Below are 26,038 nucleotides of genomic sequence, written 5' to 3' on the forward strand. Positions count from 1 at the left end.
GGAGGGCGGGATTGGGGAAGGTCCCGGCGTGCCCGGCCCCCGCCCGCTCTCCCGCCGGGCGCCGCGGCCGCAGTTACTTAGCGGTTGGGAGCGGGCGCTGGCTGTGGCTTTCTTTGCCGGGGAGGGTTTGCCGCCGTAGTGCGCGACGCAGCCGCTCCTCGCCTCGCCATGGCTAAGGAAACGAAGAAGCCCTTCCGCCAGAGCATGGCCGAGTGGCGGCAGTTCATCTACAACCCCAACAGCGGCGAGTTCCTGGGGCGCACGGCGAAGAGCTGGGGTAAGGGCTGCCGCGGGGGACAAGGGCGGGGTGAGGCGAAGCCGAGGGGCGGCGGGGAGCGGGGCCGAGCGCGGGAGGTGGGGGTGCGGGGGCGGGATGCGGGAGGGCCCCCCGCGGGGATGCGGGGACGGGATGCGGGAGGGCCCCCCGCGGGGATGGGCTGGAGGGCCCCCGCCGGGATGAGGGGACGGGATGCGGCAGGGTCCCCGCGGGGATGCGGGGGCGGCGCGCACCAGGTGAGGCGGCCCGCGCGGTCGCGGCGGCGCACGCGCCCCGGTGCCCGTTACAACCGCTGGTCTAAAAATAGCTCCGTCCGTGACAGCGGGGGTGGGGGTCGGGGGGAAGGGGGAGTTCCCGGGGCGCGTCCCGAGATGACTCAGCGCCCGCCCCGCAACCGGTGCGGGCCCGTGGGCTCCTCTCCCGCCCGCTCTGCCGGGGGCGCCCCGGGGGCCGCCGCGGTGCGGCCGTGACGGGTTTCCGCCGCGAGGTGCGGGGCGGCCCCGCCCGCGGCATCGCCCGCGCCGCCCGCAGCCTGCGCGTGCCGGGGCAGCTCCCCCCCTCCGGCCGTGCCCGAGGCCCCCCCGCGCTCCCGCGGCGCACGGAATCCAGAATGAATGAGCGCGGATTGCCTGTGTACCTGGAGCCGCATTTCGGGAGAGGAAAGGAAAATCCCCAACCCCCCTCCCCAAAAGTTCATGAGCCCCAATTCCAGAAAGTGATCGTTGTGTGTGGTTGTGCGTCATCGTGCTAAATTTGTTCCAGCGAAGGGCTTCTGGGCCTTTTATTTTCTTAAAGAAAGCTTTAAATGAAGGCTCTCCAATAAAGCCTGTGAAGGCAGTGTTTATTTTCCTATTTTCAGGTAGTCATCCTATTGCTTTCTTCTGAGCTGGAAAGCATGTTATCGTAATCTGGTTTCTTCCAATAAAAATATTTTGATTTTCCGAGTGTGTTTTCTCATATTAAACAGTTGTACAAATGCTTAATATTAGGATGTTTCTTCAGTCCTCATGGGACATATTTACTGACTTCAGAAAATGCTGTGTCTCCTCCCAAAACTTGGATGTAGTTGGGATACTTAATAGTTGTGCTTACAAAACCAACAAGGCTCTCAGCGTGGTGTTAAGGAACAGGCCAATACATCCTTGGCCTTGACACGATCTCAATGAACGCTGATGTTGAAATAGCGAGGAGGAGCTTTAAGCGGACAGTGCTTGGGGTGTGCTTTCTCTGCCGTGCCAGTATCTCCTGTCTGTCAGGAGAGGGCCCGAGCTCTGACAGGAGTTCCCCTCCATTCAGATGGAAATAAGAGCTTGCAGCTACTCTGCCAGTTGAATAGCAAAGGATAGGAAATTTCCACTATGCTGTTGTCTAGTGATCTTTCTGTACAGGCAGGTTTCCTCAAGTGCGTGGGCTGGGTGTGTGGATTGCAGAAGTCTGGCTGTGTCATGAGTCTGAGCAGCACAGACTGTAGATATGTTAGAAATAGCTTGCAAGTTTTTTGGTTTTTTTTTTTTGGTTTTTTTTAAGTGGAAGATGAAACCATCTTCTCTGTTTAAACCTATCTAGTGGGATAAGTCACCTAGGATGTTACTAGTTCATGTTAGACCAAGGCCAATAGATAACATTTGAAGTTGAGATGACTTAGTTGGTAACTGAGTTTCCACAGTTGCTTGAGAAAGTATCTACAGACAGTTTGAATAATTTTACTTTCTTAAGAAGAAAAATTATAACTAATAATAGTTATAATAACTACTTATTTAGTAGTTTAGGTGATTGGCATGTGGTTACTACTGTATACCATTTTTTCAGTCTGGGCATCAGGAAGTGGATGTTCAGTAACACCATATTTTCAGTGTTTTGTTTGTTTTGGCATTCCATGATTAATATACTGTGCTTATTTAATTTAATTATAATCTGACTATTTTGGAGCGTGGTGTGTGGCTTTCTATTTAGTTTAACTTTTTGATGGCAGTACACTAAGTGGATGGTTCTGTTGGCACAGAAGAATATGCAGGGTTAGTTCTGCTCCTGCAGTCGAGGTGTGAGCTTAGAGCTCTCTCACCAACTACAGTTGGTTTTCTGTTGCTGGTTTCTGGGCTGAAAGGCGAGGACACAGGGGAGGGGAGCTCTGGTTGCCAGCCTGCTGGGTTGTCCTGTCTCCAGGGACAGCACGATGAGAATTCAGCTGGCTCTGGTTCTTCTGTGCGTATTTCTCTTGTCTCAAGACAGCTTCCTCACAGAAATAAGACAGGAGCAGTAGAGAAGCCTTTAAGTAATTATTCACAGTATGTGCATGTTTTCCCTAGTCTGACAGTCTGAGGGGCTTATGTAAATGGTAACTGCAGGGCAGTGATTCTCTGTGAATGCCAATGCTGTGGCATTGGAGTACTCCTCTATCTGCCATTTCCAGTTCAGGGTTAGTGAAAAGATCAGACACAAGTGATTCTGTACTCATTTGTCATGTAACAGAGGTTGCATTTTAGAGTTTGGTAAAGAGTTGCTTTTTACACCTTGGTGAAAACTGGATAATATGTCTCCTGCAGAAGAAAATTGGATTTTCACCTTTTTTTTTTTTTCAGACTTGAGGGGTACTTCAGTTTGAATCTTTCACAAGCTGATATCCAAACCTACACATACTCTCCCCCAAACTCTTCTATTTTTAATTACTTGGCATAATCATTTGTTGTATTAAAAGAGACAGAAAATACTGGGTAAAACTGCTGACTTGAGGCTGTGCTGTTCTCAGCAGCAAGGCTGAGGGGTGCTGATAGTCCTCGAAGAGGTGATGAGAACGAGGGTGGGTCTGGGCTGCACCCAGCGTTTAATCAGGTAGAGCAGAGCAAGGAGGATTCGGCAGGCTGCTGAGTGGGGCCTTCTGCGAGTAAAAGGAGGATCAGCATCAGTGTCTGCCTGTACTGGCTGGGTCTGCCTGGAGTTAGCAAGGATGGAGTGAGATCATCAGAAACAGCTTGTGTTGAGATGCTCACTGCATACTCAGGTGTGTGCATTGTCTTACAAGAGACTTAATTCTATTCACATAAGGTTAATAAAAAATAATTAGTGCCAAAAAAGAAGGGCAGTATAGGCTGTAGCAGTACTTCATCTCTGGTCGCACTAGATGTCATGTCAAGTGTATTTAAGCCTTTCTGTAAAGCTGGTTGTGTCAGGGTGTTCAAGGTAGAGGTGGCATTGCCTTGAAGTACACAGAAATTCAGACCTACTGAATTTTCTTTTGAATGCTTAGTTGTAATTTTTTGGTGCTGAGATATGTGGTTGTAATTACAAACAAACAAAGACCCCTGCCAACAAAACCCAGCACCTTATTTCTGGGAAAGCTTTCCACCATGTCAGTGGAAATACACTCTTGTTGGCCACCATGACAAAGGATCCCACTTTGCTTCTTTTTTTTGTCTTCACTAAATTCCTGGTTGGAATTCAGTGAAGACAAAAAAAGTGCTGTCAGACTTTTAACTGCTTTTCTGACATGGTTACTCTGTCTTCTTTATTGGTGTTTTGAGCAGAGATTTACTGTCATTTAGCTTTCTTCATCAGTAGTGTAATATTAAACATTCTGGCATCACTGTCTGCCATTGCAGTAGAGTATTTTATTTTCCTTGGCTCGGAGCACTCTGAAAAAAGGCATCTTGCTTTGTCTTGTAACAGATATCAGTGTGCTCTAGTAGTACAGTAAGTGTATTTTGTGGTGGTGGTGGGGTGTTCTAAAATCTTAATCATGGCATTAGACCCTGGCTTTTGGGATTCTTTGCAAGTGTTGCACTTGACAGTTTTTATTGTCTCCTGAGGTGTAGCCATGTTCTGTGTGGTGCCCTGGCTTATTGTGACATAAAATATAACATGGCACTGAGGTTGTATTTCTAACTAGGCTTTGTCTTCCTCCCTCTGCTTCACCCAAATCTGGAAAACAGTAATTCTTGAGTGTCTAAGAAAGAAGATTGAAACATGATTAATGATTATTTCATGTGTATAGTTAGATTAAAGTAAGGAAGTCTTCTGCAGGTGGACTAAAACTCTTGATGTTCCTGGTATCAGTCAGTAGGAAGATCACTTGAGTGTTTAAATCCCACTTGTTAAGGATTCTGAAGGACAGTCATGCAGGTGATAGGATCGGTGCAGCATGGACTCCAACAAACTATAAAAACAATTTCATTTTTGTTGTTGCAGGTAATGTTGAATAGTTGCTACCCTGTTTGTGGGAGTGTTTATATTGATACCTGTATATATCTAACTAAGTATTATGTACAGGTAGATTTGTCAGTCTGGTTTATGCCTGAGTAATGTGCTTTTCATTGCTTTTGCCATGTAAAGTTTGGAAAGCTTGTATTCCATGGAAATGATGGCCAGGTATGTGATATCTTGCATTCACCAGAGTCAGAAATTCTAATTTTCACAGTGGAGAAGTGTTTTGATTCCTGCAAATGAATTCCAGCTAATGACAGTATCAACATGTTGGTTCAGAAATTGAAGTCTTTCAGATTTGACTTGCTTGTTGATGTGGTTAGGATATGAAGAAGTGGTTTTGTGCTGTGATGCCCTGCAAAAAGGAATAGCAATCCAAAACAACTAGGTAAACTGTAATGCAGAATTTTGGTTTTGAGTTTTTCTTGTGTTATCGTTTTGGTCTACGAGATGTTGTACAACAGTTGAATTGGGTTGCATGTTAGATGTGGAAGCTGGACTTTGTTTGGAGGAAATATGGAAGATAGCTTTTCACTGTTGCTTGGGTACATCTTGTTTCCTGACAAGAAGTCCAGTGTTATGTGAAGTTATTTTGGCAGAGTTTCTTGACAGGTTATGGCTTGCTCACTGTGATTAGCTAAGGATAATTAGTACTAATAGGCTCACAAAGAGCAGCTTACTCAGTTTGGAGCTGTTGGAAGTTGCAGAGGGGATTTTTGTTGTTTGTTTTTTCCCTCTTTTTAATGTGGCAAAGTAACGTAAATGGGTCAGTTGAGTGGTCAGCGTTCTGCAGTGCATTTACAAGCTGTATTAAAATAAAGATTAAACTTTGTTGGGCTGGGGGAGGCTAGTGGAGCTTCAGGGCCTTGAGTAGAAGCAGCCTTTCCAGCCGTGTTCTGCTGCCCATCCCCGGTGGTTGAGCTGCTGCTGGGAGGAGCGGGGCTGGGGAAGGTGCTGTTGTCACTGCAGTCTCCATCACGGAGTGGGGACCCTGTTAGCCCTGTCCTGGTGCTCCCTCCAGGCTGAGAGGAGTCCCAGCGCTGGCAGCCCTGCTGGAGTGAGGGGCTGTGCAGGTGGGTGGGACACCTGGGACCCCACGGGGGAGAGCTGCCCCTGTGGCACTGCCCTTCAGGGTCGGGAATGCAGGGGATGTGGTGGTGCTGGCCCAAAGCAGGACTCTTCCTAGGGCCATGTCTGCTTAGAGCTGCACTCCATGGTGCTCTGATTGCCCATGTTATGCTCATCAGTTTTTTCCTGTTCCGCTGAAGTTTGGCATATTGTTTTAGAAATTAAATATGAGTGTATTCTGAAATAACTTCCCTGGTTTTCTTGCTTTTGCACTACTTGCCACAGCAGCTGCTTGTCTTGTCTTAAATGTCAAATTCTTCTGTTCCATTGGGACTGTTTGATGAACATCTCAGTCACTTGATGGAAAGTGTACTGTCTAGGGAGTTTGGGGGAAGTATCCAGTAGTTGATTAACTTGTATGGATCAAAATGAGACCTGACCAGAGGTTTTGTAAGGGAGCTTTTTTGTTTGGTTGGTTTTATAATACCAAGAACACAGTGGATATTAATCAGAAGATCCTCATTCTGCTTTAAATCCAGTTAAAGCAATTGCAAGCTTGTAGGTAAAACACATTGCTGCTGTGCCAAATACAAATGCAACTCTTGTAAATGGCTTTGTTGACTAGAATTTCTACTATTTGTTTTTATGTTCTCATTTTAGCAGCTAAATAGCTTCTAAATAACCTTAGCAATCATTCACAATAGATGTCCAGCTGTCTTGCTCATTATAGAGTAATCTTGTTTTTGTGTTTGCATACTTTGCTACTTCTAATTGCTGCATAGAACCTTGCATCATGGTGGTTTCAAGTGTATTTTAAATGGCTGATCATTTTCAGGTTATTGCAGATTGGTAGGTAATTTCATCAATGTGTCAGATAGAAAACTAAAACCAAATGGAGAATCCACTGACATATTCAGCTGGTTGCTGTTGAGAACTTTAGAGTAAAGAATTTGGAAACCATGTCATTATTTTAATAGATGTACACAGAATTCTTTTGGGAGAAGTAAAACGGGTACTTGGATTTTTAGCAGTCATGGGTTTCTGGGTACCATATTACACTAGAGACTATTTCCTTGCAAAATGCAAGCATGGCTTTTGGGACAGGAGCCAGGGCTTAGGCTTCCTTCTGTCTTATTCCAGTGACAGTAGATAGCACTGGGGTACACTTGTGTTTACTTTTGCTCTTTCCTTTTCTGTTAAAGGTTAGAAAATTCTGCACTTGCTTCTGTCAGTGGTAGGATGTTGCATGATGGTTTTGAGGTGCATTTCTTCATACCCATGTTGCATGTCTGGCTTCTGATAGTGCCCATATGGCTAGAATATCCAATAAAAATTGAATTTGTGTCAACATTTGGTTATGGTTTTGAATTAGAATGGTTTTAAAGATGGCTCTCAGTCCAATCATCCAGTCTCCTCAGTACTTTTAATAGCTCCCATTCTTTTTGACAAATTCTCTGCATGTGTCCTTAAGTCTCAGTCTTAGAACAGAATCCCACACATTTATTTAGGTTGCTATCAAGTGCTCAGTTAATGAAACAAGTTGAAGCTGGTAATAATCTGTGTATTTGGTGGGGTTGCTGGGTCCCTGGGGTAGATTGGTAAAGCAGGTGTGTGTGTCTTAGGCTGGATAAATCTGGAGAGAAGGCTTGGTTTGTTTTCAAACACATGTGGCAGAAAGCATTTTCACCCTGAGAAGTATCTTGTAACTGGATGTGTGTGAAGGACTACTCTTGTGTGGAGTTCCCTCAAATATCAACTATGTTATTAAAGCAACAATTGCTTCCTCCCTGGTCTGGATCCAGTGTAATAATTTTATCTTTTCCCTCAGTTCTTTCATCTTCCCAACAACCAGATACAAAGCTCAAATTCTAGTAAACAAGTGACAGTTTTGGTTTTTTTTGTAATGCACTGCTTAGTAATTTTTGCTAGCTTTCCTATATAGCCCAAAGAGTGGTTTTTAATGCTTCTCTCTTAAAAATAGAGATGCCAAAATGGTCTATAAGCTTTAAGAATCAGAAAGTATTAAGAAAACCTCTTTGTATGCATTATTGTTCACTGTGCATTACATATGTATGCTAGAGGCATATTTATGACTACAAACATTGTATTGCTAATTTCCCATTTCTGTTTTTCAAAATAGGTAATGGAATTATATGAAACAAAAATTGTAATTTTATCTTTTTCTTTACAGGATTAATCTTGCTATTCTATCTGGTATTCTATGGCTTCCTAGCAGCACTCTTCACATTCACAATGTGGGTTATGCTTCAGACCCTGAGCAGTGATATACCCAAGTACCGGGACCGCATTTCTAGTCCAGGTAATGCTGTATTTATTTTATTTATTTCTTCATTAACCTCTGTCTGGTTTAACAACTGAGTTTCATTTGAGAGCTCTTTGGAAGTTTGAACCTCTTATGGGAAATCGTCATTATTCAGTTACTTGCAGGTTGCAAAGGTAAAACTTGGTGTAAGGCAAGTTATATATGTTTATAGTATAAATTCAGGCAGTAGCTTTCTGTGTGGGTTTTTTTGCTAAATTTTGCTGTTTTTTCCTTTAGGCTCCTGTCAGCTGAATTTGTCATGTAGACCACAATTTTGCCTGCAGATCCACGCAGCATGCTGATGTACAAGTTATAATTTATAATTTAATCCAATTGCTGTAAATCTACTTTAAACCAGTTCTCTTGGATCAGGTGGAAGGCCCCCTTGATTAGTGTTTGATACTTTGCAGAAGGTCCAGGAAGGCTCTACTGTGTGTGTGATCTGCTCAAGAGCATGTAAGGACTGTGGGATAGAGGCCTTTGCAGAGTTTTTATTACAGTATTAGATAGTTCCCAACTGACATGGAAAGTCTGTGGATTTCAGGGATTGTAGGGATAGGGATCCACTGGAGTAAGGGCCCTGTTTAGGATGAAGCTAAGTCCATGTAACATGGAGCTGCCACTGAAAGTGCTGTCCTGCTTCCTTTGTGTGCTGCCCTCCTGCCTCACTGTTGGCTGCTCCAAGGAACTAATTGTACATTAAAAAAACCAACCCTGTACAAATAAGAATGAGTAATAAGGTGGTTGTCTTCACCAATATAATAATATATGGGGGGAAGTGAGACGATGTTATTTTTTAAGATACTTTTTTCCTTTTGTTGAATGTAAAACTCTTAAAATGGAACATCATCTTGCAGCTGTGTCCACACTTAAGATGGTACAGTGATCTTTGTGGAGCAAGTTGCAGTTGGGCCAATGTGAACAGAATTTGTTTTGGTGTAGTGTTCTGGCTTCTCTAACAAGTGTCATACTGTAAGGGGTTTTGAGTATTTCTGCTGTTTTTTCAAGCTAAGAATGGGCTAGGTGCTCTAAAGAATAATAATTTAAAAAAAAAAAAAAAAAAACAAGAGAAGAAAAATAAATGAGGGAAGAAAAAGGTGGCTTAGTTGACCATTTCTCCCCATTCCCATTGTGTCTGTTGTGGAAGTCAGAAGCATCACTGTGGATGAAGCTGTGGATAGCTGTGGGTTAATGCTGGGCTTGAGTGACATTTCTTCTCTCATGTAGTTCAGGGTATTAATTTTCCTTGGCTTTGAAATAAGTCATAAGGGATGTTTGTTTTTAAAAGTATATATGCTGCAATAAGTTTTTAATTGAAGAATTCCTGTAACATTTCTGAATTAAGTATCTTTATTAACCATGTCTTTAGTAACTCATACATTAAAGTTAATCAAGTTGCTTGTTTCTGTTTTAATGTTTCTCCTTAACTCTGTTGTTTTTCATTTGCAGTGAGACATGTAATGTTCCTGGCTGTAAACTTAAATTCTTTAAAAAAACTAAAATCTACACACAAAACCTGGATGCCGTAGGTCAAAGGTTCTCTCTCCTCTTACATTAAATGTACTTGGAAATCTCACGATTGATTTATTTTACAATTGATACTGAATTGCTTTGTACACTGGGATATAATAGTATAAATCAAATCCAGATGATTTTGAAACCTGTTTTGTTAAATCCCTCCTAGAATTGTAAAATAATGTAATCTCTTTTACAATCCTAGATGTGATCCTATGCTGAGGCTGTTAATTCTGTTCCTCTAGAAGTGCTCAAATCCTGCATTTCTCACAATCTATGCATCAGTCCTTAAAATAGCTTCTTCTGTAGAATTTATACCATAGTTTTTAGGCAGAATGTAATCCACTGGAAGTGGAGCAGTGCCCTCTTCCTAGGATGTTTCTGACATTCCCCTGAAGCAGTAAATCTCTTCAAATTATTTTTTTCCTTCATTGATGACTAGTTTAGTTGTTTGGTCATATACCCTTTGAGAAATACAATTTAAGTCCTTCATTTACATTATAGTTGTGTAGATAATAATCTCTTATCCCCTGAAAGCTCCTAATGTGTAAAACCCCTCCAGTGATTTTTCAGCCCTGCTGCTAATTGCCTTTTATTTTGTTGAATCCCAGTTCACTGTGAAGGCCAGAAAATTACTGTAACGGTACAAAGTAGTCTGCAGTCAAAATATGGACTGTTAGTCATTAAGGCCTTTACTTGGTGGCTTCCATGGAAATAATTTAATTGCTGTTATTGCAAAAAAGAGGATTTTTGATTTATTTGGAATCCTATAAAAGACCTAGAATAAAAGACATTAACTTGTATCTGGGTTTTTTAAAGCTGAAGAATATTTGTTGGTGATGAGTTTCTAGTATAGATGTTTATTATTTGCAAGTTGCAAGTATTTGTAAATAGTTTCTGCCTTTGGATGAGAAGTTTGGCCATTTCTGTAGGTAAATCCTTAATAGACCTGGGCTGCTGAAAAACACTCTTGATATACTTTTCTGAACCTTACTGTGATGGTTAACTACAGTAGCCTAACTTTATCTTACTTTCTTAAATGTTTATTTTTTATAAAGATGGCCTGTTTTTATTTTTTTTTGTGTGTGTGTCTGGGGGGGGTGTTGCCATCAGGTACCTGTGTGAGTGCCAGTTCCTGGTGGCCCAGGCTGGGTGTATCAGTGTCCCTTTTGCTGTCACCTGCTCCAGAGAAATCCCTGAGATTGAACTCTGCAGCTTTCTGGGAAGCAGGGGCACTTCAGCTCTTGAGAGGCCATGCTCACTTTATTCCATGTGTGCCTTGCCCATCCTCCAGCTGGGGCTGAGTTGAGCCTTTGGTGATCCATGGGCCGGTACCTCCTGCAGCTCTGGTTCCTGCCCAGAGCCCCCAGGGGCAGCAGAAGGAGCTGGAGCTCCCCCAGGACACTGTGGGGCAGCTCTGGAGCTTGGCTGAGCCGTGCCCTGGGCTCTCTAAAGTGTCCCTGTTCTCCATGGGACAGGTGGCACCTCAGCTTGCTTTGAGGAGATGGAGGGCAAGACTGAATACTAACTTGACTTGTCTGTTTTGACTGGGGTAACTTTCAAGCCACCTTTATGTATAATCAAATTTTAATTTTTTTCCCCTGGGTTTCTGGTACAGTAATACAATCCTAGCTTCACTCTGTATTGCTTAAAGCTTTGAACTGTTGCTTGAAGTGAAGGTTTTCTGGGTGTGCTTTTGGGTATTTTTTCAATTATTTTTAAAGCTTAACTTGCTGAGTGTGGAAAGTGGATCAATAAAAATCTTTGATTGAAAGTGATTAAACTGCTGATTTTGCTTTTCCTAATCACTTGGTTTGGTTTGTGAATTGCAGTTATGCATTGGGTTGGATTTAAATGTTAATTAATGTAAAGCTGATTTTGATTATTGGCTTCAAACACAAAGTACCTTCCAGTACTGTAGAGTATAGGGGTAACATTAATGTTTCTTTACAGATAATAGACATTTTCCAGTTTATGGATGTTTGAGTAGGGGTTAGAGTGCTGAAGGAAGTATAAGTTGCTTAGTTCCTAACTTAAAGTTTTTCTTTTTAAGGACTTATGATTTCACCAAAGCCAGACACTGCATTGGAATTTTACTTTAATAGGAGTGACAGCCAGTCATATTCAGAATATGTTACTACACTTCAAAACTTCCTTGAATGTAAGTTACTTACAATTGCCCAAGTAATTTAGGAGTCTTAATCTTGAGTACATTATTTCATTTCTTGCTTGTAGTTATTAATTGCCAATGCAGACTAATGCAAGTTCAGGGTTACTGTAGATATATGTGTTATAGAAGTCTCTATTTTACAGAAAATGGTGAGTAAAATGCCTGTATTGGACAGTGAGCCTGAGCATGAGGAATAGTCCAGTACATAATGGAGAGTTTTGGGTGATGTGGTTATTTAAAAATACTGTAAGATGTAGAAATTACATATGCCAAAAGAATTTAATTTAAAATAACATAGGTCTTGTATTTGGACACAAGACCTATGTTATCTGATTAGTCTTAATCTAAATGATTTGGTAACTGAGTGAGAGTACTTTAGTCTGAAGAACTTAGGTGTCTCTTTGAAAAATGATGCACACAAAGATTAAATTAATTGCAATTTATTGATTTTTCACTCTGATACACAGTATCTACACACAGAAATATTAAAACACTGAATTTAGAACATGGAGAAAAGCTAATACAGGACAAATCTGAAGGGTGGAAAAATCACTGGTTTGTCATACATTATTTCACATATGTGCCTATATGTACACTTATTCTGATAACATGGAAATCAAATGAAAATATTAATAAGTTTAACCCCTCAGAAGTTCTAAGTCAGAATGAGGAAGGTGCTGTGAAATCTCACCTGTGTGCATGAGTTGCTTTGTTAGCTCCAGCTATGCTTGAATCTCTCCGTACTCACAGTTTTGGTGCCTACTAAAAGCTTGTCTGAGTAGGCTTTTCTTTCAGAGCTCTGCCAAGGGTTCCTGAGAGCAATGCTGCATTTCAGGACTCCCTGCCTCTCCTGCAGTTCTGTGCTCTTGCATCAGGATGAACTTTCCCTTGCTCCATGTTACCTTATTAGCTGGGAGCTGCAGTGTAAGGGAGGAGAAGAAACCACAAAGTGTCTTAAATGGGATTTGTTTAACACTTGTGACAGTGTGCTCTGTGCACTTCAGAAGCGCAAGAAAGTGAGAAACAACTTGAGATATTAGTATAATATAAATTATGCTATCTGATGTAAATGTAGAGGCAATTTAATATTAATTATTGGAATACTTTCAAGTTTCCTGTGTATTTGTAAAAGAAACATGTGCAAAGGGAAAACTGGTTGAGTTTCCAGATAAAAACTTGATTGTTTGTATTTTAATACATTATTGGCTTAGCATATATAGTTAGATTATGTACAGAAATTCATGAAGTTGTGATTATTGTTACAGTTTTAAAAGCAGGAAAGCATTCATTCTTCTGTAATACTCTTTTTCATTCAAGTACACTGCTACTTGTCTGTAAGCTTTAAAAAAGTGTTTGTTAAGATGGATGTAAGATACAGTGCTCTGAAAATACTTCCTTGAGAAAACTCTTAGGGAAGTAACATGATAATTATTTATATAGGCATCTGCAGGTTTTGGCTGGTTATGTGCTTTATAGCATTGATTTACAAGCTGTTTTTGTTCCATAGCATATAATGATTCAAAGCAGTCACAAAACATAGACTGTACCCGGGGGAAGATCTTTGATCAGAGCGAGGCTGCTGTCAAAAAGGCTTGTCGGTTTAACCTCTCTGACCTTGGCCAGTGCTCTGGCAAGGAGGATGCAAATTTTGGCTATTCTAAAGGAACCCCCTGCGTGCTTGTGAAAATGAATAGAGTAAGTGCCTACTTATCTTTTAGCTCTTAGTACAAGTGCTCACAACTATGAAAAGATGACTGTGGAAAGGACTGAAATATATGTTCAGTTTTTTACCCAAAGTATTTGCATTTCTTGAGGAGTGTAATTTACTGAAACATTGAGCAATTCTAGAGGGTAGTATGAGGCGACCTTTTTAAGCATTCTAATACCAGTATTGGCTTTGACAACTTGAACCAAAGTACCTGAATCTTGTTTTCAGAAGTATATTGTTCTTTGCTTTTACTTACTGTTCTGTGAAACAGATTCTAGACCACTCTGCAAAGTAAAGTGTTGCACTTTGTCTGTGTTCCAGAACTCTAATGTAATAACTCCAATCTAATGCATTCTGTAACTCTTAAACTATGACAGGTGAGGAAAACTACAATGTATTTGACTTTTCAGTGATGTCCTGTTACTAATTGATGAATGATGTACCTGTTACTTGAATTGCTAACTGGTTTGAGCCATTAAAATTACATGCTAAATGTAAAATAAGAAAACAGTACTTTCTGTTACTACTGTAATTATTTTGAGTTAACCTGAGTAAACTATTTGATTTAACAATGCTTTAAATCTTAGTCCTAGTTTAAAATTGTGTTCAGATGAAAATTACACTAGATACACTTAGTCCCTGTATGAACTCATATTTAGTGAGGGAAAAGTTCAATTTCAGTCTGTAAAAATTGAAAGTGGGAAAAAGATCTGTAAATATTTTACCTTTGTCTCCTTTAGATAATTGGATTAAAGCCTGAAGGAGAGCCACATATACAGTGTACCCCTAAGGTCAGTTCAGAAAGTAAGAAATAAGCGTGTTATTGATTTTCCTTGTGATTACGATGAATAATGAAGTATGATTTATTTCACTCTTCCCTTCTTATTAGAGGTTTTGTACTTTTGTTTGTGTTTTTCATCTTACTGTATGTCTCATTTAGTTTTAGTGTCTATAATTTCTTCAGTGTACCTATAGAAACATTTTTTTGGTTGTTCCTTCATTCTTAGATGTTTGAACTACCTGATTTGGTTTAGATTTGAGGAAAATGCATACATGTGTATTTGTGGTCTTGTTTATTTATTTATTGTGAGTTATATTTTGTTTTCCCATTTCATAACCTCTATTTTTATTTTTTCTCCATGCTGCAAGTGCACCTTAGACAATTTTATAAATGATGGGTAAGACAACTGTGTGTGAAAACTAATGTTACCACTCAAGTAAAAGTTGCCTTCAAATCAAGTATAAACTACTTAAAATAACAGCTAATCTTTGCATATTTGTTATGTACCAATGGATTTACACAATGTTTTATTGCAATTATAATAATTACTTTGACTTATGGGTGTTTTCCCTAGACTGCTTGGGGAGCAGTGAAAAAGTTGGTAAGTTTGTAGCTTGAGCAAGGGGCAGAGTCCTGGCTTTTAGCTTCTGGTGACTGATAAAAGTGTTAGCAGTTAATGAGACAAACACTTGTAAGGGTTTCTGCCTTGATCCTAGATAGCTGTGGTAGGCACAGATTTTAATACTTGATTTTTCTCGGGTCTTTGAGAGTTTTGATCTCTCCAGGACAGTCCATAGCAAGCAAAGGTGATTGTTCCTCTTCCTTGAGACTGATTTATTTGCTTCCATTTACAAACCCCACATTCTCTTGAACAGAATAAAACAATTAAGCTCCTTCTACTTATACTAGTACTCTTTTTTCTTTGACTTGTCTAATTTATAATTTTTGCAATGTGATATTCCAAACTAGATAGAAGTTTGCCTCTAGCTGAGGTATTGTTAATGACAGCATTTCTCCCTTTGTGATCACATTGAAAGCAAGGTGAATTTGCTGTTTGTAATACACTAGTCTGTATCTTAATTGTTTGACTATTTAAATCATTCTTCTGGTTATTTCCCAGTCTGTATTTGTAGATGTGATTTCTCAAAGTTCACAGCTTTGAAAAACATAGGGCTATTTTTGGCCCTCCTCTGTCATTTTTTGTGATCATTTTAACAGGATCAAGTTCTTTGAAGAGTTTTGCATTACTTAGCTTGGTGCCATCAATGAATGAACTTGGGTTTGCCTCTCAAGTCCATATTGAAACATGGAATAGGATCCAGAGCAGTCATCTTAATTTCCACCAGAAATGCCTTGTGAGGTGTTGAGAACTAATGTTTAAGTGATCTACAGAATATTGATGGCAGTCCTATTTTATGATGTAATTCTTTAACTTTTGTCTATGGATGCTCTAAGAGACAGTAGTAAAAACTATACTAAGCAGATGATGCTCCCTCTTACCTTCTTAACTGGTCTCACCAGCAAAACAGTAAGCGTGATAACAACTTGGTTGACCATGGTGGCATTTTTTGCTATTTTTTTACCCTTTGGGATACACAGAAGTGATTTGTGTGTGTTTTCTTGCATCTCCTTTCTATAAGTATGAAGTTCTGCTACCGTATCCTCTTAAAATTTTTTGTGATCTGCACAAGTGTGATGGTTATGATTTTAAAAATTAGTCATCTTAGTAGTTCTTTAGTGACTTCCAGGGAAGTATTTGTCAGGTTTTGCTGCTTTGAATGCATCTATTTTATCTTTATTAGCCTATTCTCATCCTAGCTCATAATAATTTACTTGCTTAGGAAAGCTTAGGTACCAGTTAGAATTGATCCTGTAGATTTACTGTTCACTGATTTTTATTTCCCTTTCATCTCTGTTTTTAAATAAAGAGTCACAGAGTGGATAAGGTTGGATGGGACCCCAGTGGTCATCTGGTCCCACCTCCCTGCTCAAAGAACATCCTAGAGCCCATGGCACAGAGTCATGTCCAGACAGTTCTGGAATATCTCCAGTGAGGGACACTCCACACACTCTGGGCAGTCTATTCCAGTGCCCAGTTACTGCCCAGGAAAAAGGTTCTTCCTCATGCTCAGATGGAACTTCTGTGCTTCAATCCCACATATGCTGAGAGCCATCTGGAGAAGTGTCTGCCTGGACATAACACACCATCTGACTTTTAAATGGTATTTTTGCTTTTACAAGTCTCTCAAATACAAAATTAGTTCAGTAGCTTCTGTCTGAACATCCTGCCAGTTTTGGCCACTTGAAACATCATTTTAAGTTTTTCAGTGTGGAATTTATGTTCTTCAGGTATTCTCCTGTGAGGTGAATCTTCTTTATTCTCCCCGCACTTTTTATATGGTGGGGTTTTTTTAATGGAAAAATTTCAGAGTCAGCACACTTATAGCTGGGGATGCTTCCCCCTGTGCCCTCATGTAGTTGAAGCTGTCATCACTGTAACTTCTGTAGATGAGGGATGTGAGTGTTTGCAGTGTCAGACACTCATTGCAGCTGGTTCTTCCTCCTAGACCCTGTAGGAGCTAATCTGCTGCAGTGTTGAGAATCTCCAGAAAGAGATACAAATCAACAAAAAGATTCTGCCTCCAAGAAGTTTGAATATCAACATTTTAGGTCTTTAGGTTGGGGCCAGAGTTGTGCAGTTTCACATGTGCTAGAACATCTTGCAGCAGTACTTATTTCAAGTTAAAACAACATTTACTGAAAACTGGTAAATTTGATGGGTTTTTTTCGTTTTTAACTAGAGAAAAGAAAAGCCTTAATTCCAAAATACATCTTTTTCTGCTGTTTATTGACCATCTTCACTTCGTGTTAGGTATCACTTTGTAGTTGACAAGAATGAAGAATGGCTGTATGAATGACATTCTGTGTGCCTTGCTTTTGTCAGCCTACTCAGGATCTGAGTTAACTTGCTTTTTGTAATAGAAATCTGTTGTTTTACAGTTTCTTCTAAGGAATACTGCTCTTTATCTTCTCCATTTCTTCTTCTCAAGTGATTATACATCATTCCTTCCTAAATTATTTCCTTGGGTCTTTCTTATATTATTTCTTTAGCATATTATTTCAACATCTGGTAAATTCTTCTTTCTAAACTGCAGTCTTAATTAAGACCCAGTTAGAGGTGGAAGCCTGTCTGTCCAGCTACATTGTCCAATTTTTAGATTTGCTGACTGTCAGCAGCTCTTTGTGGAAACTACATGATAAGCAGAAAAAGTGACACTCACTAATGGACAGATTCTTGAAGTTCTTCAGCAAATGCAGCTTGTTTAGGTGTTTTTTAGTTTGCTTTTATTTAATTGTGTAGGGATATTAATTAGGATTGCTTATTCAGGAAGATCTGGAACCACCCCCCCCCCCAGCAGTGTCATTAGATAGGCAGCTGCATGTCCCAGAACCTCCCTGCTATGGCACTGAGAGCCTAATGCATATATTTAGTGTATAGTGATGACTGCATGCATGCCTTGTATTTAGCTGCTCCAGAAAGCACTACTCCTGTTTACTTTGCCTATGCTATTCCATATGCTGATTATTTAACCATTATTTCAGCAATATATTTGAAAAGTAAGTATTTTCAGCTGCATGAGCTTTAAATAAAATAAAGAATAATGGTGAAAATCAACATATTCCTGCTTAATAGTTATATGCAAGCTCAAGGTCCGAAATACTTAATAAACTTATATTAATGATTGCAGTAATTTAGACTGCAAAGGAATGAGAATGTGGCCATATCCTAAAAAACTATTGAATGTTCTTTTGAGGAAGTGAAAAGAAGGTAACCTTGAGCTGTGGCTTGTTCTTAAATATATTTTGATCTTACTGCAGTTGTCTTCTGAATTTTGTAGGGATCTGTTCAAAATTACAGCTGTTGTATATGGTAATAGAGAAACAACAATGAAACTTGCTAATTAACTTTGAACTTGTGAATTACATGGAACAAACAGTGATGTTCTGAACTTGCATTTAGCATTTTGGGGTGGTTGTTTTAATGACATTTCTCTTGGTTATGGTAATAAATTAATTTATTACAGAAGGTTGCAGATGTGGCATTTCCTAGTGGTATAAACTTGGAGCAGCTTGTTATTCTGCCAGGATATACAGTCATGAAGAATGTTGTGTATAGGGAGAGGTGTTTGTGTATTGCTATACTGATAACCTGTGTCTGGACAGCTCAATCATACATACATATTTTGTATATTTTATGGGTTGAGTGACTCCTTAGTCAGAAATTAGGCAGCAGGTTTGTAGGTTTATTCTTTCTTAATTTATTCTTTCTTAATCCAGGATTTGAGGTTGCAGGGGCCAGTGGAGTGATAAGGCCTGCATCTGTATATTTTGTTCCTCTGAGGTGGTGATACAACTCCAGCAACATCACCATTTTAACCATTTGGGTTTCTTCATATCTGGCCTGTATTTGAAGGATAGAGGGCACCTATGTTACCAATGACACTGTTGCAGAGAGGTGTCTGTGGTTCTCTGTGAAAGCTTGTATCATTACAAGCTTGAGAGGTGTAAAAACCTGGCTTTACACAGCACATGATTCACCAAAAATACACAGGCTTGCTTGGAGATACTTGGGATTTAAATTATATCTGGGGTGTTGTGTTGTTAAATTACTCATTACAATGAACATACCCCCTTCCCCATTTCTTTGACTCATAAGTATGAAGGCAGGCTGTCTTTGACTCGACTGCTAATTTAAGTACTGCTCATCCTTACTGCAGCAGATGTGTGCAGCATGTGACTGTTTGCCAAAAGAAATCTGGTTTGAATTACTTTATGAGTTTGTAAGTCAGTTGCCTTTTTTTAGGTATCTTACAGTTCATCACTGGGTTATCATTTTAATTTTGTGTTCATTTTTATGCAAGCAAATGTTAATTTCTGCTTTCCTTGCTGTCTGCAATTACAGGAAGAAGGCATGGTTAACATAAATTATTTTCCTCCTAATGGCGCAATGGACTTGATGTACTTCCCGTACTATGGGAAAAGCTTGCATGTAAGTGTCCCTTAATGATGGTCTTCACTTTGTGTTTTGTTTCTGTGTGCATTTCCAGTTGCTAGTAGCAGATTCATTCTGAAGTTTGAACTTTGTAATGAGGTGCTGCTAAGGAATATTGCAGATGCAGACGTTGCACAGCGCTCAGTGAGGCTGAGACGTGCTTTGGCAGCCATGAACAAACTGGGCATTGTCCTCATGGAGGAGAGGCTGTACACCAGCAGTCTGGAGAGCCACTGCTCTTTTTTGCTCATTGAAATCTTTTGGAGTCTTTTTGAGTGCAGGGAAAGGCAGGAGAAGTACACTGTCTTCATGTTACAGTACACTTTCTAGTAGTTAATCCTTGGTGTTTCCATATAGGATGTTAAGCTCATAAGTCCTTACGGTGTTGTTGATTATATTTCTTTGTGGCTCTGCATGCCGTGCTTTCTATTTGCCCTGTTTCATGAAGAAGGACTTCAATGCAGCAGATAGGTTTGGGGTTTTCTAAAATTATTGTTGTAAAAACCCTAAACTCACTACTTTATGAACACAGTATACATAGAATTAAAACTCCAGTTTCTTTTGAAACTTGAATTTAATCTTTTTATTTTCTTGCATCAATTTGTGATCACTGTATGCAGAAAATCTGTACCTTCTACAAAACAGAAAATTATATTGCCTCTTACTGACCAAGTTATTTAGTCTAATAAACACTGTTCACCATGGAAGATAAAGGTACTTTTTCAAACACAAATCTATTAGATCCATAGTGTACCATGGTGGGTGGTTGTAATTACACCAAAGTGATTTTTGTATTAAATTACTCCTTTATCAGTTATTTTTCCAGTGTACTCTATACTTGCAGCAGTTCCATAACCTTTTTTAACCTCCCAGAGCTTTTACTAATGTGGAAGGAGCTTGTTTTCCTTCAACATTTCCTTTCATGTTACTTCTAGTAATTCTGGATTTTCCATTTTGTTGCCATGTTATGAATTGGTACACCATTTAGGCATGCAAATTAAAGAGAGATGGCCTGTGCTTCTAGCAGCTGGAGTCAGTACAGACTCTGTCCTGTTCTTGGAATGAAAGAATAGGGAATGAAAGAGAGTAGTGCTTCCCTAAGAAATGCAAAATACAGCATCTGTGCATCTTGACATGTCAAGACCCAGTTTGTACCAAGGATGGGATGAAGAACTTTACTAAGAAAATTCCCATCTTGCTGCTATACTGATGGAAAATGGAAGATTATGAAAAGACACTACTGAAGATAGGCAAAACACAGTGCTATTCCTTGCTTGAATTAGGTGATTTAGAAAAAACTTTTTTTATTATTATTTTTAATGTTCTTTGTCATATGGAATAGGGGCTATGGTTTTAGGGATTCTTGCTTATGTAAGGCCTAATTCTCCTAACATTAGAATAGTGAGACAAAGAAGAGGCAGTAAGGAGAGTTGTGGGAAGTTTGAGTATTTGACTGCATCTCAAGGGTCTGGATTCATTCCTTGGCTCTGCAACAGAATTTTTATATTATATCAGTGTGGAACTGTTAAATTACTTTGTTCTGTAAAGGAGTTAAGATTTGAATAAACTTGCTGCTCTTGTTCATGTAGGAGCCAGAAAAATACTAATATTAATATCTACAGTTTTGTGGTCCAGGATGGTTCTTGTCTTTTGCTGCTTAGTACAACAAGCCCAACTCTGACCTTGGGGAATATTCCCTTTTTTAGATGATCTGACATAGTCAATGAGGATGCTGCCTCTCTTCCCTCATCCTCCAAATTTTATACTGAGTAAAAGTCCATTCTGGTATCATCTCTTTTCAAAACATCATAGAAATTTGTGTGCCCCTTTGGAAAAACCTTGATTGTGAGAAGACTTCTCTTCCTGAGGAAACATCAGAATTTTAGTTCTGATTTTTAGAAAACTCAAAGTGTGGCATCACCCTTACAACTGGGAAGTTTTGAGGGAGTCTTCCTTAGCTGCATTTCCTCCCTCCCAGTCTGAAGTTTATGGGAGCATAGAAAAATTTCTGATGTAGTAAAACTGTTATCCAATGAAAGCAGCTACTTCAGTCTTTTTCTTACTAGTACTTCTTATTAAAATTAAAGATTTTAGCACATCTACTTTCATGACCTCATCCTTTATAAATGAGACTTTGAGTATTCTCTCCTGTGCTTTTTGATAGAGAAGATAGCCTAAAACCAGAAATGAGTTAGAGTCTTAAGTTAAATGAGGACAGACAAAGTCTTAACACAAAATTTTGTTCAATTAAAATTCAAGGATTATACTTACACAATACTGTAGTGTTGTATTTAATCCACTGACTTACATGAATTTTTACCTGGAAAAGAATTTTGCATAATCATCAGTCAGCAGTACTGACCTAAAAATATTAATAAATTATGGAAATGCTTTATGAACATTGGATAAAATGCTGCCTTAACATTGTATAATAAGCTCTTATTTAATTCATAGGCACTTTACAAGAGAATGAAAGTTCTTATTGAATTGGATGCGAGGTACAATATTGGGTTGACAAAAGAATGGAATTGATTCTGCTCTCATTCTTAAATTTTAATTTTTACAGTAGTCACAAGTTGTAATTGTTCCACCAAATATAACTGACCAGGAAGGATACTGTCAGGATGTTCAAGGAAAGGTTTCTGTATAAAGCTATTAAACAAATAACACCTTTCAGAATGGTTTGTTGCTGAAAAGGTAAATGGGACAGGGGAGAAGGGAAGCTGGTTTATTAGTATTTGTTGAGCCAGGCTTTTGGAAAAAAACTGACACTTTAAACCCTGCTAGAAAAGTTGCATTCTGTAGCAGATTACATGCACCCTGCCAAACAAAGCCAAAACAAGCAGAAGAGTGGAAGACACTGATTTCTGTGGTTCTGTCATTGAAGGTTTCTAGAAGAATTGGCACTAAAAAGTTGAAATTCATATGCATCTTGAAGGTACTGTCTGTGACTCAAATTATGTTGAATATATTAGTTAAGAAATACTATGAAGAATGTATTTCTAACCTGGGAAAATGAAGTTTCTTACCTGAATCAGATTGGACTTTGAAAAGTTGGGTTCCTAATTAGCTTTTTCTTAACTGTTCTGATGGATTAAATGTTAATTTAATGCCAACTTACTCTGGTCTCTCAAATATTTTTCCCCTCTTTCTGTTTACTAGGCTCACTATTTGCAGCCTCTAGTGGCTGTTCAGCTAGCCATTACCCCCAATGGTACCAAAGAAGAAATAGCAATTGAGTGTAAGATCCACGGCTCACCTAATTTAAAAAATCAAGATGACCGTGACAAGTTCCTGGGACGAATTGCCTTCAAAGTCATGATGTCTGAATAGCTGGAGTAAGCACTCTCCACCAAGTAAATGTTGTGTTGTCTGTTTGTATCAGCTGGACATGCCATTCTAGGATATGAGACCACCTTGAAGAATGTTAAGGTGGTTCATGGCGTTCAGGATAGCATAATAATATGCTTCCAAATTGTATGTTTAAATTCCCTTAAAATAAATGCCTATCCTGCTTTTTGCCTGCCCTGTTGGAACAGTGTACAGACTATAGTTATGTCATAGGGACCTGTAAATAGCTGTTTTCAAACACATAATAATGGTGACCTTTGTCCTGCTCTAAAATGTGGTTTTATCCTCCAAGTGAGTGTCTCAAGCTTAATGTGCTGTGCTCTGTAAATATTGTATTGATTTAACACTGGTTTAACTGTCATATCTCAATGCTGACACAGTTAGAGGGATAAATAATAAATGGTACCTGATTGACATAGTGATTTCTTTGTAAGAGTAAACACCTCCACCATAAATCGTGTGTATGGGAATGGGTGGGTCAGTGGATGGATGGCTGTGTGGAGATGCCTTAAATTGTAGACTGGGTGGCGTGGGAGAACTGAAGTGGATTTTAAGAGTCGGTATGAATATCTGAAAGTAAGTGCTCAACTAGTACTTTCTTGTGCTTGTCACTGTGCAAGTATTGTGTACATGTAATACTTGGTATAGAGTTTGGTGTTCTAGCTGAGGAATTGAACCTTTCTTTGTGTTGTTAATTGCTTGTAATATGTGGAGCACAAATAAAATCTACAATATTTTGAAACTTTTTAGTTCAGAAATATCAATAGAAAACAATTTAAATAGTTTAGGATCCTGGTAACAGTTGTACAACAGAGCTGCTTGAAAGAAGTGGCCTCACTATTGTGGGAATAGGCTTTGATTTTCCAATGAAAAAAATTTTGGAAGAACCTCTGTTTAAGGAAAAAAAAAGGAAAAAGAAAGGATTGTCTTGATTAAACATTCTTGTTTAATTTATATATCTGTTTTGTCGCATCATTTTAACATCTCACGTCTTCATCTGCTCTTTCATCTTGAACTTTCCATGTATTTCATCATCATCCATTTAGAAAATTGGTGTCATCAACTGCTTTGTAGAAATACCTTGTTGACGTGGGGCTTGTTACTTGCAATGTAACTTGAAGTGCAGCTGCTAAAATGACTACAGCCAGTCTGGTTTACTTGTGACTGCTGCTCACTTTGAACCAGGCTGAGCCATGCTGTTGGGCTGACTTGGGCAGTTGAGCTGACATGCAATTTATATTACTCTTCCCCAAGGTTTTTGTGTCTTTCTGTCTTGGGGGGGTGGGCTTGAGCTCATGGTTCACATTTTGATGTCTTCCCAATATTAAAGACCACAGCAAATCTGCATTTGTGTAAATACCTGTATGTTGTACTAGTTAGGCCCAAATTTGTTACTTAACAACTTTTATACCTAATTATTACAGTGGTTTTTAATATTTTATTTAAACAAATTAAATGAAGGATTTCTAAAATTCAAGATCCAGTCTTAATGCCCTGCTTTGTTTGGGGCCAGTCTAAGCCACATTAGTGAAAAACTTAACAGCTGTGCAAGCCTACACTGATGCACAGTTGGAGGAAGCTGCTCTTAATGGGACTTGAACAGTGTCTTAAACCTCATTAAAAATAGATTTATATTGATCTGATACCATTCAGCATGCTTTTTGTTGTCTACAAAGAAAAAGTTGTTGTTCCTACAATAGGCAATGAATATTTTTGTAATAATGGCATGCATTAATACTGAATGAGATGTTCTTTCAAAATATTCCATTACTAATGTTTTAAATGATGCACTTTTAGAGCTGGGATACCTGGCTTCTTGAAGATATGACTAATTGCTTCTCCGTGTATTAATACTGCCTGAAAGTATTTTAATAGTTGTGAGGGACCTTAAGTGTAGATGTTGCATCTGACAATGAAAAGGACTAGCTTCATGTAAAAACTTCTCACTTGTGTTCACTTAGGAATGGTAAGAAGTTCTGGAGAAACACTCAGTTTTCAAATGAGCTTGTTTTTTGCAACAATTTCTCTTTTGACTTGTCTATAGACAAAGCATGAAATGGCAACTTTTCACCAGCACTTTTCAGACAGGTAAAACTCAATAAACTCCTGTTCTCCCTAGATTCTGTACAAGTGTTTTTTGTTTTTTGAGTTTTTTTTTTTTTTAATTTAAACATGTAAAGATTATCACTTGGGGGGAGGAGGGGAGGAAGAAAAAACCACAACTTTTGGAAGGGTTCAGCTATCAAAATAAGCATGTAAATAGTATGTGGGTAGTAAGTCTAGTGTTAAGCTATTTAATTAAACTGAACTATTTCTAATTTTTATTTCTTTGTCTTGAGTAGGTAAAGGATACAGCAATTATCTGTAAAGAGGTGTACAGGCTATTAGGACAGGATAAAATTACTGTTTTCCTTCATATGAACTTCAGAGTAAAGGTTTCTTAGCCTTCATTGTAAATTATGAATAAAGATTTAAATTAGCTACCATGTTACCAGAAACCTGAAATGTTTAACTTTTATACTGGTAAATTCTTACTAGGTAACTTTTAGTGCCTTCAAATCTGGAACAAGGCCGTTTAATTTCAAAGCTGTAAAATGGCCAGTGTGTGTCCAAATCAGCTGAGGTTCCTTCTCCTTGCCATGCCCCACTCCCCCTGCCACCCCCCAGGTGAGCACACACAGGGTTACAGGGGAGGCTGAGGAGAAGCTTGTCAAAGACAAAATGAGCTGTAAGGCTTTATTTACTTATTATTACTTTATTTATTACTTCTTATTACTTTATTTATCCAGCCTGCAGTAGGTGAGGTGATCCCTTGGGGACAGATGCCATTTAGCACTGACTAGTAATTAATTACTTTCAGCTGGGGATGATGCTGCTTGTAAAACAGTAGTAAAGAAAACTCCTTCCTTTTGTACTGAAATGTCTGCTGTAGAAGTTCTGCAGCACTGGAGAGAAAATCTGGATGGAAATGAAGAGTAGAAGGAAGAGTTGTAGACTAAAGGAGTTGTGAATCAGTATGGAAACAAAAACAAGAGTGGGGAGGGTGGGTATTGTTTTTTGTGTTTTTAATCCCCTGCACCCTGCCTCTTTCTCAGTAGGAGATTTGGAAAGGAAAAATATATTTCTCAGCACCAAGTCCTGCTGAATGATTTCATACAGTTCTTTAAATGCAGTGTTCTCAGGAGCCTGGTACTGAACCTGGATTTGCCCTATTTAAGTTTACTTCTCTGTGAAGTTTATTCATCATTATTTTTGGAGAGATTGAGTTAAATAGAGCTTGAAGTGGAACAAGAACTTTGCATCAGAAGGTACACTTTGGTCTTCTTAAAAAATGAGGTAGGTCGCCTGTGATGGAGAAAACTGCATAATTTAAGGGTTTCTGGAAAAATCCTAAATGAGAAGAGTATGTGGGCAGCTCTGAGTGTGGATTTAAAAACCACAGAATGCCCAAAGTTTTAATCTTAAAAACTTTTGCAAGAAGGGAAGCTTTGACTTCCCTTCTTGTCTAAAAAGCTCATGGTCATCAATGTATTTGGAACAAAAAATCTTCATATTCAAGTATAGAAAGTTTACTTAGCCATGCATATTGTGTATT

At 39.1% G+C, this 26,038-nt stretch overlaps 1 protein-coding gene across 1 annotated transcript; it reads left to right on the top strand.

The window, feature by feature from the left end:
* Window positions 1-24,561, top strand: ATP1B3 (ATPase Na+/K+ transporting subunit beta 3). Its single transcript, XM_066556234.1, has 7 exons — window positions 1-277; window positions 7,734-7,862; window positions 11,434-11,541; window positions 13,058-13,245; window positions 13,999-14,049; window positions 19,003-19,089; window positions 22,255-24,561. Exons 1-7 carry the CDS (start codon window positions 169-171, stop codon window positions 22,423-22,425), a joined length of 843 nt encoding a protein of 280 aa, XP_066412331.1. The 5' UTR covers window positions 1-168; the 3' UTR covers window positions 22,426-24,561.
* Window positions 24,562-26,038: the final 1,477 nt, after the last annotated feature.

This window comes from Molothrus aeneus, chromosome 10 (genome assembly GCF_037042795.1).
Source record: "Molothrus aeneus isolate 106 chromosome 10, BPBGC_Maene_1.0, whole genome shotgun sequence".
Taxonomy (NCBI): Eukaryota; Metazoa; Chordata; class Aves; order Passeriformes; family Icteridae; genus Molothrus; species Molothrus aeneus.

What these genes read in the sequence shown, in the direction of transcription:
- ATP1B3 (XM_066556234.1), top strand. Translation starts at nt 169, where the DNA reads ATGGCTAAGGAAACGAAGAAGCCCTTCCGCCAGAGCATGGCCGAGTGG. An exon ending in GCGCACGGCGAAGAGCTGGG is followed by an intron (nt 278 to 7,733) that starts GTAAGGGCTGCC and finishes TTTTCTTTACAG; the next exon opens with GATTAATCTTGCTATTCTAT. An exon ending in GGACCGCATTTCTAGTCCAG is followed by an intron (nt 7,863 to 11,433) that starts GTAATGCTGTAT and finishes TTTCTTTTTAAG; the next exon opens with GACTTATGATTTCACCAAAG.